Source organism: Vicia villosa, linkage group LG1, assembly GCF_029867415.1.
Source record: "Vicia villosa cultivar HV-30 ecotype Madison, WI linkage group LG1, Vvil1.0, whole genome shotgun sequence".
Classification (NCBI taxonomy): Eukaryota; Viridiplantae; Streptophyta; class Magnoliopsida; order Fabales; family Fabaceae; genus Vicia; species Vicia villosa.
Genome location: NC_081180.1, coordinates 85,287,757 through 85,302,368, shown reverse-complemented (window position 1 = coordinate 85,302,368; position 14,612 = coordinate 85,287,757). Strand labels below are relative to the sequence as shown.

Here is a 14,612-nt window from a genome sequence, read left to right as displayed (position 1 = left end):
CACCATCATAACAAATTGATTGTACTCTTCTAGTAAACCCTGCAGTATGGCATCAATTTGGTCACGTTCAGAGATAGGGTCTCCAATAGCAAGAAGAGAATCCTCTATAGCCCGAATTCGCAGCACATATTCAGAGATCGATCGATTGGCTTTCTTGTTGATCTTTAATTCAGCATGAAATTGATGAACCCTAGCACACATCAGCACATTGAAGTGTTTGTGAATCTGATCTCAAATTTGATAGAAGTGTTTGCAAGAAAGAACCCTAGAAAGAATTGTTTCTGAAATTGTTGATAGAAGCCATGTGAAGAGAGCTTGATCTTGCACGATCCAAGCCTCATATTCTTCAGATTTGGTATTGGTAATCCTGTCCTCATCGGTCTTGAACATTGGAGGAATCTGAGGATTCACCACAAATTTGTGGAGTTTGTGTGAAAGAATCACACCTTCCACCTGCTGATTCCATAGGAGGAAGTTTGTTTCTTGAAGTTTAATGAAGAGTTTAGGTCCGAACACATTATGATTCATGGCGCTTGCGAATTGTAACGACTGCATCTGTGATGAAGTACTGCCGCGCGGTGAATTTTGATCGGAGTCAGCCATGGTTGACGCTTCTTAGAAGGGAACAAGGCACGAGTTTCTCTGAAACTCGAGAACAATGGTGAGCGGAAGCGAGAGGAAGAAGACGGATCTAGGCGAGTGATACCATATTGAACTTGAAAGTGCTCTTCACTATACTACACAGTGTGTTTTGTATTATGTGAATTGATTACAATATACAAAGTGATAGCTCACTATATATGAGTGGCTCTAAATTCGGTTACAATCCAGCTCAGCACAACTACTTGTAACTACTAGTAACAAACTATAACAGCCTATTACACAAAGGAGATAGTTGACTAAGTCAACATATACAAAAAGCTACAATACTTCTAATATTAGTTAACCATGAAATGAGAGATCTTCCAAGAAAGAAAGAAATAAAGAAAGAAGTAACTAATGAGAACCATAAACACATGGGGAGTTTATACTTGTTCAGAAGATGGATATAAGAAAGGAATCAGTTGAATGCGTAAATGCTACTAAAATATGTGTTGATAATAATTATCTTTTAGGATTTTTTGAATGTTTGAAAACCACTATTGATGGGAAGGTTATGGGTATTGATACCTTGTATCAAGGAAATTTAGAAGCCTAAGGTAATGAGAGTTTGTGTGATTTAGTTGATATAGAAACCACTGGTCAAGGTAAAATTGATAAGAATCACGAGAGAGATTCAAATTCAATTGACACTTTCTCTCAAGAGGATCATCAAAATCAAAAGGGAAACAATTATAGACTCACTTCTTTTGGGAGGTGGCTCTATTGTGGTTGTCGACTATAACTTCTCAAATTTTAGTATCTCTATTATTCATGACACCCAAGTTTTAGGACTTGTTTCTACAAAGGCCCAATAAACTATGAATTTTCTAAGTGAATCTTGGACTAACATGTCTAAAAAAAGACAAATTGTTAATTTGGATGAAAATACAACTCAACCATTTTAATTGGTGATCCATGAAAAAGGAAGAACAAGAAGAAGTAGTTTGAGATGAACAAAGGTTTTAAAGTGGGAGTCATCAACTATTCGCCCCATTAATTTTTTTGTGAGAGTTATTCCTCATGTGTTTTTTTTTTTTTTTTGTTTTCTATCTATTTTAATTATTTTTCTTTGTTCTTCTAAAGGATTTTGGTTTTGTTCCTCTTATTTTTGTACTATTTTTTGCTCAATATATATATCTTATTGCCTAAAAAAACAAATCAAAGTGACAGAAGTGCATACAACAATTTTATTGTCTTTTATTATTTACTTTCAGACGTGATTATTTCATATCAAGAATGAGTGTAATTTCCATCATATATACACTAATGTAAAAACAGCGTAATTTCCTGCTTATAAATGGCTTCTATCCATACTCAGGAAGTAACACTTAAAATTATTCATAAGTCTATGAACATATTGCCTTTTATTATACTTGTATTCCAACTTTGCAATACAAGTATAATGAAGAGGCAAAAGATATTTTGTAGGTTTGATTTAGTTTTTGAAAAAAACAAAAGCTATTGATTTTAGAATAATTTAAAAGTAATTGATTTTTTTTAAAGTATAATGATTCTCAAAATTTAAAATTTGTAGTTTTTATATTGAGTTTAAGTGTTAGTGTAAAAAATTCCACATATGATTATTTAATTGTATTACTTTAAAATAAAGTCTAATATTAACGATTCTGATTAACTGATAGTGTAAAATTACTTTATATTGTAAAAATATTTCAATTAAATTCTTTTAAATTTATCTCACTATTACATTACATAAATGTATTCAAATATAAATTATTATATATTCAATTCACTTTTAAGCATAATCAGTTTAATGAAATCAATTCACTGAGACGTCAATTCTCTTCTTTTTTTTTTACGCAAAAATAATCTCTATTCAACGAGACAAAAGCCCATCAGAGATACAAGACGGAAAAAATGAGGATTCAAGATGTCACCCCCTGAGTTATATCTTACACCCTCCGAGTTATATCTTACACCCCCGAATCCAATAAAAAGACCATTATAATGCTACTCAAAATTTTCACCATTTTCACAAATTCACAATTTCAAACCGCAAATTTCAAAAATCTCGACGATAATGGAAATTTGTATAGCATATCGAAAATTCTTTGAAAATAGTAAGTAGAATACCGGAAATTGCTTTAAAAAATTTAGTTGAATACCAGAACTTTCAGAATTTCTGGAAGAATTTTACGGAAATTATAAAAGAATACGGTAAACCTTACCGGAAATTTTAGACTGAATACACTACCAGAAAGTTCACCTTTAAGCTAAATTTCCGGTACATAATGGTAAATTTTGATATTTATGGAAAAATTTGTAACGTACCTGTCATTTCAAATGAACTACTCGAAATTTTGTTGATACCTCAAATTTTTATCATAGTACCAGAAATTTTGTTCTGAAATGTTGTTCTTTTTTTAAGAAGGAGTAATTTTGGTATTAAGAAAAATTAGGGGGTGCCAAATATAATTTTGGGGGTGGCATCTTAAATCCTTCAAAAAAATACAATTCATTGAGATGCAACCCAACCAAATTCTAAAGCATAATCTTTTACCACAACCAGGAGGATTCAAGATTCCACCTCCTAAATTATATCTAACACCCCCATATTTTCGTATTGACAAAAATGCCCTTTCTACTATTTACCTAAAAAATAGTTACATTTGTTTAAAAAATTCACTTTCCAAAATTAGTAAATTTGAATTTTCTGGTACACTCTTTGAAATTTCTGGTACACAAAATTGAGTTTCAACGAAAAATTATTTGTATTTTGCAAATTTTCGATAGCGAATTACTGAAAATTTTGAAATTTCCGGTGTCGAAAGAGAAAACTAGAGTAACTTACCAGAATTTATGAAATTTCCGGTTTGCCACAAAATCTACCGGAAATTTTGAAATTTCTGGTATATCAGAAATTTTGAAATTGCTTGAAACTTCCAGTATGTTTGCAGATCCTGTTCTTTTCTTGTGTGATCCAGAGCCGACAACTTCTTCAACGGATTTGTGTACAGATTTTACAGAGTTCTTCACCACAGATATCATATGCTTCATATTCAACTAATGCAATTTTGAATTGTTTTCTCGCATTTATTAAAGCGATAGTTTAATATTTATGTGTTTTAATTGACAGATATTTAAATCTCGATGTGAAGTTTTAGCATGAGCACAGGATACTGATAAACAGAATACCATAGAGGAAGGATAAATTGTTGTGACTGTTCATTTTGATGTTACTAACGAAATACCAGGGAGGAAGGACAAATTGATTATGAGTTGTGAGAGAGGAGGAAATTACAAAAGAAGGAATAAATCCTCCGAAAGCATTAATTCCTTAGAAGGCACTTATAGTATGAAAGTTAAATGTCCTTTTAGCTTGAGATGTGTTCCAAGTGGTATCAGTTGGAAGGTGATGGTTAGATGCGGAATGCACAATCATAAACTATCCAAGGATTTGGAAGTTCATGACATATTGGGTCGTCTAAAAGATCAGGAAAGAAATTTTGTGAATGACATGACGAAATACAATATGGCTCCAAGATACATAGTTGCTGCTTTCAAACACAAAGATCAAAAAAACCTCACGAGTGTTACTCAGGTGTATACAACTAGAGCTACATACAGAACGAGCAAGAGAGGTGCATTGGCAAAAATGCAGATGTTGTTAAGCCTTATTCATAAAGAGAAATACATGTGTTGGACTAGAAATAGGGACAAGTCAGATGTTGTAACTGATATCTTTTGGACATATCTTGATTCTGTGAAGTTGCTGAATATGTTTCATTTGGTGTTGATTTTTAATTGCATTTACAAGACAAATAGGTAAGAGTTTTTGAGCGCACATCCTAATATCTGTTGTAGATGTTGAGTTGAGTTTGATTATGTGTATTTTCATCGTGCAGGTACCGGATACCACTAGTTGTGATTGTTGACATTTTCAGTTGCCTTTGCCTATTTGGAACATGAAAGGGAAGAGAATTTCACACGGGCACTAGAGAAGATCAAATAGTTGTTCTCTTCGGAAAAATTGCTACCAAAAGTTGTGGTGACAAATCGAGAACTTGCATTGATGAATGCCATGGAATCTGTGTTCCCAAATGAAACATATTTGTTGTGTTCGTTTCATATTTAAAAAAGCATGAGCATGAAATGTAAATAATATGTCAAGTCAGAAAGACAAGAACATGTCATGGATCTATGGAACAACATTATGTATTCAAATAAAGAAGCTGAGTTTGTTGAACACATCAAGTGTTTTGAGACTGTTTGTGCTGATATTCCTTTATTTGTTAAATATGTAAATGAAACATGGTTAACACCTTATAAAGAAAGGTTTGTTGCTGCTTTAACTAACATAGTAACTTATTTAGGGAACAAAACAACAAATAAGTACACGAAACATGACAGTTTCATGTTATTACAACTAGAGCTAATCATAAGTTAACATATATTTCTATTTATGTTTTTTAGGATGGAGTCTTCTCATTAGAGACTAAAAACCATGTTGACTACAAGCCAGGGAGATTTATGCTGAAGTTGGGATGTTGTGAACACCTTGTTAAAGTTGCAGCTATGTTCAAGTAGAGTGTTGTTACAAACAAGTATTGTCAATATTGAGCATCGGTATAACAATCATTTCTATTCTAGGTTGCACGGTTTTGTCTCAACATTATATATAACTCATTGGAAAGAAACTAGAACAAGTGAAGTTTGTTGGCTAGCCAAGAAAGACGTGGTTTCTTCATTAGAAAAACACATGGATTATCGTGTGTGTGTCAACTTGCCACTTTTCAAATACTAGGCAAAAATGTTCCTTTAGACTCGATTCGTGAATTTTGGAAGAAATTGCACATTGTAGAGCATGAGGTCAGTCATGATGAGAGTGGTACAAAGTGGGATTAAGAAGCAGAGTGTGAAGAGTTGAAGACATATTTTAGCTCATTTGATATTGTAGGCCAGAGGGTGTTAAAGAAAAGGTTTGGGAACTAATACATCCATCAACAACTTCTTCGTGTCCACCGCTGGTGAAGTACATGCCAAATAAGGGTGTTAAGAGGAGTAGAAAGAGTCAAGAGAGTGACGTGCATCGTGATCCTAACTAATGGGAGTATGCCGAGGGCTCGCAAGAGAGTCGGACTATCAAGAGATCATGCATAAAACCAACGGCAACTAAACCGCCAAGTATGTCGGCGAGCAGTCATCCGTCCACCAAATCTTCAAGACATGTTTACTTGTCCTAGTTTCCTGATTTCTTACATCCATACATTGATGACATTATTGATGTTGGTAAAGATGGAAATTGTGGTTTCCGTGCTATTGCAGCTCTACTTGGATGGGGCGAAGAGTCATGGCCTTTGATTCAGATGCAGTTAGATGCTCAAGTTCATCAACACTATCAATTGTTTTCAAAGCTGTTCTATGACACGGTTTCTATAGTTAGGAATGCGTTACGAGTAAACCACTTAGGTGTGCAGGGTAGGGATAAATGAATGACGATTCCTGGTATATGTTACCCTATTACTTCTAGATACAATGTGGTTTTTATCTCCCTTTCCAAAAGACTTAACATCACATTTTTCCTCTTGCCTTAACTCCACCTATGTATACGGGCAGACATAACATCAATGTTGTTGAATTTGTCAACAAGAATCATTGGGTTCAAGTAAAGTTGAAACCTAATGTGGAGACAAAATTCTCAATAAGAATCACTGGCTGTTGGAGACAAAATTGTACTAATGATGCAAAAGCATGGAATCAGCATATGTGGGCTGCATTAATCACTGGAAAGACGAAGTTAGGAAGTCATCCTAGTTTGTTTTATATTCTTTTATGTATGACAATTATTATATGTACATATTAAGTCAGGTAGCTATTTTACCGATTCAATTATTCGTGAAAAATCAAGAAAAATTGAAAAAACAACTTTCTGGTTTAATACCAGAAATTTAGAAATTTCAATAATTTTTTAGTAAATACCGGAAATTTGGAAATTTTCGGGATGTTTTGATAATTACTGAAAATTTCAAAAATTCCAGTATATTATCACAAAAATTTGAAATTTCCGGTACCGGGGATTTTTAATTTCCGGTAACAGACAAATTTTTTCAATAAATCAGAGTAATTTTTTTGAAATTTATGATAATTTTTTGAAATTTCTGATATTTACGTGTGATTTTCAAAAATTACGATATTTTAATAAGAGTATTTACTACAAAACACTATAAGGAGGGGGTTGTCATATATTTTTTTTGATAAGTAACAATATATTCAATTTCAGAATAATAGGGGTACTCGAACCCGAATACAAAATAACCGACCCACCAAATCAAACTAAAACACCGACATTACAAAAAATCCAATGGGTATTTACACCATTCATAAAAATTACACTGTAATCTATTAGCATCTATTTGGAGCCACCATCAAGAATACATCTTGATTTTAAAAACTCAGGGGTGACATGTAGAATCCTGCACAACTTCAAAATTCTAAGCATCGTTAAAAGAATCTAAGATCAATCTATAATCATCCACAATGTTATCTAAGGAACTTGAAATTTGCATTTTTTTTTTCACGAGTAATAGATCCACTAGACTAACTAATCCAATTTAGGGGTCACTTCTAGCATCTCAACTCATGAAAATTGCACTTTGTTGATACAGACATCAATTCTCTTCACTCTTAAATTAAAAAAAACTAAATAGAATCCAATTAATGATATAGTTTTAGGAAAAAAGATGTTGCAATGACGATGTAAATTAATTTTAAGAGAAAAGGACGATACATTGTCAATCAATGACAACCATATATTCCAGCAAATCAAACTGTAAATTTTAATAAAGTTTAATGGTTATGCACTAACAATGTAAAAAAATTTTACACTGAATATAACGTTTTGTCATGTCATACAAGTTTTTTAAAATTTTCAGTCTGACTTATCCTGATTCATAATCGTCATTGGTTAACAGTGTAAAACTATTTTACACTCCCTTTTTTCCATTTTAAAATACTTATACGACACTTTAAAATATTTTGATTGGATAAATGTATAATAATTATTTAGACACATTGCCCTACCATTACACTCTAATTTTAATTTTTAAATCATCAATTTAAACATAATTGCGTCTCCTATATAATTCCATAAATTAATTTCTCCGAAAAAACTCTGTTTTTTTCTCAATCCAAGGCATGTTCAAAATTTTTTCATAAAAGTAATCTCTTTAAATCCAAATCTAGTTACTAGATTGATTGTTTGAACAATATTGTTATTTACTCGCAACACAAGAAAACCGCACGTGAAATCACACAGAAAGATTCACACAAAGAGAAACCAAAACATAAGAGAGAGAAAAAAAGGGACTTTTACTGATATATCATTGATGAAGAAGGACAAGGAGAAAGAGAAAGGGAAAGCAATCGGTGTGTCAAGCCCCGTCAGTGGTGAAGACAGTGATGATAAACAGTTTCCGTCCTTTCCATCTGTCAGATTCTCTTCTCGTAACGCTTCTTCCAAATATGATTTTGTTAAGGTATGATCAAAATTCTAACTTTTTTGTTATGATTATGCATTTTCCAAATCTGGGTTTTGTTTAATTTTGGATAATGTTTTTGGTTTTTGTTTAAAAATTGTGTCTTTTTAGTTGTTTTTGCGTTGATTTTGGTTTTTGGGGTTTGTTTGTGTTTGTAGGTGAAGGTGTGGTTGGGTGATAATGCGGATCATTACTATGTTCTTTCCAGATTTTTGCTCAGTAGAATGTTAACTGTCACCAAGGTATAAGTTAACTGTTGTTCATTCATGCTATGACTCCTCTAATGTGAACAACTCACTTCAGAAAGTATTGATTTTAAATAATAGCCGCGTTGCGGTCGCGATAAGGCTTTCGCGGTTTCGGTCAGTACATGTGTCGCGACACTAATTGCGGTTGTCGCGGTATGAATTAACTATAATTTGTTCTTTATCACAAAAACGGCGAACAACAGTATATATATCGCCGCCTTGTGATACTATTTTGTCGCGGCCGTTTTCATGGTAATGGACCGTTTTCTGAAAAACCTTGTCCACCATGGCCAAAATATGTGAAGGATGGCAACGCCGCGACATAGGTGTTATTGTGGGATTTTGGCACTCCACCATGAACCACCATCTGTCGTCGACCAATATCAACTGTTGATAAACAAATCAATGGTTGATATTGTATGTATATGCATACCAAATCACGATAAAAATATCAATGATTTTCTCAATTTCTTAACTACTTACTTTAGCGGAGCCGCCGAATCCTAAGTGGCCAATGCTTGCCTTTTATATCACTAAATTTCCTTTGATCTTTTAAAATTATTTATTTAGATTTTATTTTGATTTAATGTTTCAATCTTATGTATTATTTCAGATTCCAAACCATGTAGCTATCAAAATTGCTCTCGAACTGAAGAAGTTGCTCATAGACAACAGTCTTTTGGATGTGTATGTTACTACTGCCTATCTATTCCCTTTCTCTTTTTGCAATGTTGAATTTTCATATTTTCTTTCATAACCTTGATTTTAACCGAATTAGTTAAAAAATCTCTTTCTTGCTGCAGCTCTCAGTCTGATTTGGAAGCCAACCTATTTAAGGTACACCAAAGTTTTCTTGCCTTTTGATGCCGCTCTCTTTCTCTAACGTAACATTTTTCCTTGTCACACACCTTGAACAAATTCTGTATGAACTTTCACTGCTGGCTTTTATTGTGTGTATTTGAATCCCATGTTCCAGATTTTGAAATCGTTAACATTTATCTGCACACGCTTGTCTTTTATTCCCTGCAAGGAAATATGCGTGTTTTAGAATAAAAAATATAGTCGGTCGATACAGATAAATCATTGAAATATCAGTACCATGGGAGTCTAAATGCTGATAATGATATATCTATTGATTCATTTTAATAGAGCATTGTATGTGCAGCTTATGGGGCGGCGAGGATATGGAGAAGAGTACATAAACCGCTATAAGATGATGACAAGGTTTGAATTCATTTGTGATATGCATATTCCACTATCCGATATATATGTATGCGCCTACATGCATAGACATTTTGAAGGTGTTATCTTTCTTAGTAATCATGATTAGGCTTCATTTCCTTTTTCTTTTTTCACCATTCATCCAGGTTTCACCATCAAAGAGTTCCCCTGGTAATCCTTGTCTGTGGAACTGCTTGTGTCGGGAAGTCTACAATTGCCACCCAGCTTGCGCAGCGGCTAAATTTGCCAAATGTATTACAGGTACGCATTTGATGTCTATTATATTTGCATCTCCCCATCATATAAAGTAAGGACCTATGTAGCACCGACACATTAATTTGAAAGTGTATCCGGTGTCTGACACAAACATAAGTGGTTATATTCAATTACTTACATTTTTTAAACTATAACCGGTGCCAACGTGTCACTGTTTCATAGGTAAGGACTAGTTTTGTTAGGAAACAAAAAAATTTCATTTTGATGTATCTAACTAGACTGAACTGTTATTTCCTAGTTATCATGCATCTAATAAGAGTTATCCCTATATTTTATTTGGAGTGTTTTGTATTTGCAAATGGTTTTGACGTTTTGTTTTTGATTCTGACAGACAGATATGGTTTACGAATTGTTGCGCACTTCAACAGAGTATGTCCTGAATTTCTTTATTTCTTCCCACAGACGACTAAGATTTTCGCGTCGATTGAAAGTTCTGTTAAGACAAAACAAGTATTTATTTACTTTTTAACCTGATGATTTCAGCTCTTTGATCGCTACTGACTATTTTCTTGTATCTGATACAGTGCGCCATTGGCTTCAACTCCTGTATGGGCCCGAGACTTCAATTCATCAGAAGAGTTAATAACTGAGTTTTGCAGAGAATGCCGGGTGGTTCGTAAAGGTTTTCAAGTTTTTTCTAGCTTTGAGATCTCCATCACGTTATATATTGCTTTACGCTATCATCATCATCATTTAATAATTCATTTTTTTGCTAGAATTCTATGAATATTTTATTTTCTCTATAGTTATTTGTTGTGTCGTCTGTTAAATTAGTTTTTCATTTGATTTCTAGGTTTGGGCGGTGACTTGAAAAAGGCAATGAAAGATGGAAAACCGATTATAATTGAGGTATGTATGGACATGTATTTTCTTTCAGCGTTTTGTCGTGTAAATCTGTATTTTGATTCGTTTGTTTCTTACCAACCATGAATAAGTTGATGAGCACGCCTACAATTTTTCCATCTTTTTTCTGTTTTCTTTCATAATGATAGGGAATACATTTGGATCCTAGCATTTATTTAGTGGAAGACGAGAACAAGTCACCTAGCGCTGCAAATGCAGGAAATAAAGAAATAAATCCGTTGTCTGCAGAATTGGATGATAATACTTCAACAAACACGGAAAGTATTAATGTCCCTAGTGGCGATGAGACGAATAGTGATTCCAAGATTTTGAGCTCCAACGAGGGAGTAAATGATGACCTGGTGGATGCCGCATCAAGTTCCACCACATCACCCTCGGGCCTAACTAGAAGCATCCTTGAGCATAAAGGTTAGCCGCCGTTCTCTATGCAGCTTGGCTCTTTATATCAACTGCTACCCAGCTTTTGCTATTTTCCCGCAATGCTATCTGCTAATTTCAAATTAATGTTTTGGCGGAAAATTAGTTTGTCATGCAGATGCTTCTCCTAAAGAACTGGAGATCGAAAAAATAACTATTAGTAAGGAGAAGTCCGGCACGAAACCGATAATTGTGCCTATTGTTTTGAAGATGGCTGAATTTGATCATAAGGTTTGTCTCTCCGTCCTTTATTCGATCATAAGTACAAAGGTGTTGTTATCAGCTCCCATAGTTTACTTGTAAGCAAAGTCAATTAATCTAGTGAGACTCCTCTTATCTTATTTGCAGGCATTACTAGAAGAGTGGATCTCATCTCGTACATTTACCGAAAAGTGCCCAGACCAGGTATGATAAATTCTAAACTTAACAAAGAACCGTTCAGAGGCCAACCACATAAACAAGTATCATGTGTTTTTCTGAATTTTATTGTTCGATTTACAGGATCATGATAAACTCATAGCCAACTTGAAAACCATACAGGATTATCTATGCTCTTTCACATCACAGGTTTGTCACAAAAATATCGCATTACATATTTCTTGAAATTTTCGATATCATACTAAATTTTTTCGCCGTATGATGCCACAGGGGTTGACTGTAGTCAACGTATCCGCAACAACATTTCCTCAAACATTGGATTGGCTACACGGTTATCTTCTTCAGGTACTATTCGTTATAATTAATTACATGTTAATATTTTTCGACATGCTTTTGAAAGGTTCTTGTGAATGACATTGAATTTAATTTCTTTCAGTGCATTGAGCAAGGTACTTCACTAGGGTCACATGAAAATGCTACCCAACCCAAGTAGATGCAAAATAGTTTTTATCATGCTGAAGAATAAGTTATCATCAAATCAAAAGGCTTGGATTGGAAGAAGAATCAGAATTCCCTTATTTATCAGCATTTTTAGCTGAACTAATTATGTGTTTAATCTGTATTAGCTTTTCCTTCTTCATTTTCTAGCCTTTGTATATCAACTAACTAGTGTTCATGTTTTGCAAGGTAGGTTTAATTTAATGCTTGTACAAAATAAGTGCTTCTTTTGTTATCAATTTAAATATTCAGCATTCTGATTCTCAATCATGAGAATTGAAGTTTTTTTGGGTCCAGTAGTCTAGTGGCTGGCTGGAATCTCACATCTCCAAGATGAATAACTAGGATGTTGTTGATTCGAACCTGCGTCTCTGCAATTGTATGTTTATATATATAGTTACCAACTGAGTTGGCTTAAAAAGACTCAAAGAATGTTGTTGATAGAAATAAACAAGAACATTTTGAGTTGAGAGAATTTTCTTTGATTTTTATTCTTTTCCATTTATGGAGTGAATGAGTTACAACATTGTTTATTTTAGCTTCAAATTTCATCATCCCAAAGTTCTTGAATTGTTTTGTAGGGACTTGTGGTTTCATTGACATGAAATTCACCTCTCATTATCTTCATTTCTTCCATTTTCTCAATCTCTAACATATCTTCATCATCCAAATTTAGATCATATGATCCTATATTTTCTTCCATTCTTTCATCATTGAAGCTTTTCACAATCACACTTGACCCCTTTAATAGTCCCCATTTCAATGCAACCTTCAAAATCGATAGCCAAATTTAACATATTAATTTCAATGCAACCTTCAAAATCAATAGCCAAATTTAACATATTAATTTCAATGCAACCTTCAAAATCAATAGCCAAATTTAACAACTCTTAAATGATTCCGAAACAGAAAGGTTATGAATCGATTATAAAAACTCTTAAATAACTCTTATACCTGTGGTGGAGTTGCATTGTGTTTGAAGGCAATTGATTGTATAATTGGATGATTAACAACAGCTGGAGATCCCCATGCATTCCCTGGTCCACCAAGTGGTGAATATGCACTTACGTGGATGTTATGCTTTCCACATGTCTTTCTTAACTTTCTCTGCCTCCACATTGGATGCATTTCCACCTATGTAAACACCAATATAATATAATAATTTGTTGATTAATTTTTTGAGTCACGTAAACGAAAAAAATGTGATTGGAATAAGAGATTCCATTCCATGAAGATGGTGAATTTGTTACCTGGTTAACTGCTGGGGGTGTATTAGCAAAATCTAAGAGCCATTCAATCTTGCTACTAGAGAAATTACTAACTCCAATACTCCTACAAAGTCCCATTTCAAGACATTTTTCCATCCCTGCCCATGTTGTTTCAAGATCCAAATTTTCAAAGTCATCTTCATTAGGAACAGGGTAGTTAACCCATGGTTTTAACTTCACTGGCCAGTGCACTAGATACATATCCAGATATTCCATGTCCAGGTTCCTGTTTTCCAATTCAAGTAAAAAAAAAAATCAATACTCGTTTTTTCGCGACTATGTCACAAAAAGTAACAGTTTTCTAAAAATGATGTCAGTTATCTAAAATGCAGAGTTCAGAGAGCGCTGACACTGGAAAAATTACTTACTTTAGAGTTCGCTTCAATGCAGAAACGGGATCATGGTGATCACTCCCCCACAATTTGGATGTCAAGAAAATCTCTTCCCTCTCTACTTGTCCCATATAAATTGCCTTATTTAAGGCTTTGCCCAATGCTGGCTCAGAACCATATATTTTTGCTGTATCAAAATGCCTATAACCCAGCTGCATACATAATAATGGAAATTAACATGCAAACATCCTATAATTAGGAAAAACACGCCGTCACATGATCATAGTGAAAAAGGCCTTAAACGTGCTGCAGCAATGACCCACCGAACCGTGTTGCTTAACATTCAAGATTCACAATTTTCTAAATATGCAATTAGGGAAAGTACCTCAAGGGCATTGTGGACAGCAATTTGTGTTGTTTTGTGATCATTTGGGTATGAATAAGTGCCAAATCCAATGAGAGGCATTGTAATGCCACAATTCAAACGAACATGATGATTGCACCTCATTGTAAATTTGATCCTTTTATGTTCAACAAGTGATGTTAAATTTCTTGAGACTTTTATTTTTCTAGTTTTGGTTTGGAATGCTAAAATGTGTTTAAACTTTAGCTATATATAGATCTTATAAAGTCAACGTATATTTATACTAGTTAGTTTTTTTATGATTTTGTTTGAATTAATAATGTCTAACTAATATATTGTATTTGATTGTGAAAGATAACTGACTTGGGAGAATTAAAAATCAATTATTGAGGTAAGCAAATCAAAGCATGAGATCTTCCATGTCTCTAGGGATTTTAATAGAAATACACCAATTCTTAGTCCAACAGAAAATGAAAAAAAGAAATGCCACAACTCATCATCCAAAAGAATAGTATCAATACTTCGTAGGGCTGTTTAAACCAGTTTTGATTTGAGGGGAAAATTTATTTAATTCAAATATTAAATTATTCACGCTTTGCTTCAATTTTAGA

General features: G+C 33.6%; 3 protein-coding genes across 4 annotated transcripts; 2 read left to right on the top strand and 1 right to left on the bottom strand.

Annotated features, from left to right (window-relative positions):
• The first annotated feature begins 4,030 nt into the window (after positions 1-4,030).
• Positions 4,031-4,569, top strand: LOC131648204 (uncharacterized). The gene is made up of 2 exons (XM_058917987.1): positions 4,031-4,425; positions 4,506-4,569. Exons 1-2 carry the CDS (start codon positions 4,031-4,033, stop codon positions 4,567-4,569), a joined length of 459 nt encoding a protein of 152 aa, XP_058773970.1.
• Positions 4,570-7,763: 3,194 nt separating this feature from the next.
• Positions 7,764-12,512, top strand: LOC131611287 (uncharacterized). Of its 2 annotated transcripts, none has more exons than XM_058883359.1 (15): positions 7,764-8,135; positions 8,294-8,377; positions 8,997-9,070; positions 9,187-9,220; positions 9,549-9,607; positions 9,751-9,865; positions 10,212-10,249; positions 10,405-10,502; positions 10,674-10,729; positions 10,873-11,152; positions 11,280-11,392; positions 11,510-11,566; positions 11,663-11,728; positions 11,810-11,884; positions 11,976-12,512. In XM_058883359.1, the coding sequence occupies exons 1-15, from the start codon at positions 7,986-7,988 to the stop codon at positions 12,030-12,032; spliced, it is 1,356 nt and encodes a 451-aa protein (XP_058739342.1). In that variant the 5' UTR covers positions 7,764-7,985; the 3' UTR covers positions 12,033-12,512. The 2 variants fall into 2 exon arrangements, with proteins under 2 accessions (XP_058739342.1, XP_058739339.1); XM_058883356.1 differs by having other exon boundaries at positions 7,766-8,135; positions 11,268-11,392.
• LOC131611308 (non-functional NADPH-dependent codeinone reductase 2-like) lies at positions 12,513-14,145 on the bottom strand. Its single transcript, XM_058883363.1, has 5 exons — positions 14,023-14,145; positions 13,674-13,849; positions 13,288-13,531; positions 12,992-13,171; positions 12,513-12,806 (listed from the first exon to the last, which is right to left on the bottom strand). The coding sequence occupies exons 1-5, from the start codon at positions 14,143-14,145 to the stop codon at positions 12,579-12,581; spliced, it is 951 nt and encodes a 316-aa protein (XP_058739346.1). The 3' UTR covers positions 12,513-12,578.
• Between the last annotated feature and the right edge of the window lie 467 nt (positions 14,146-14,612).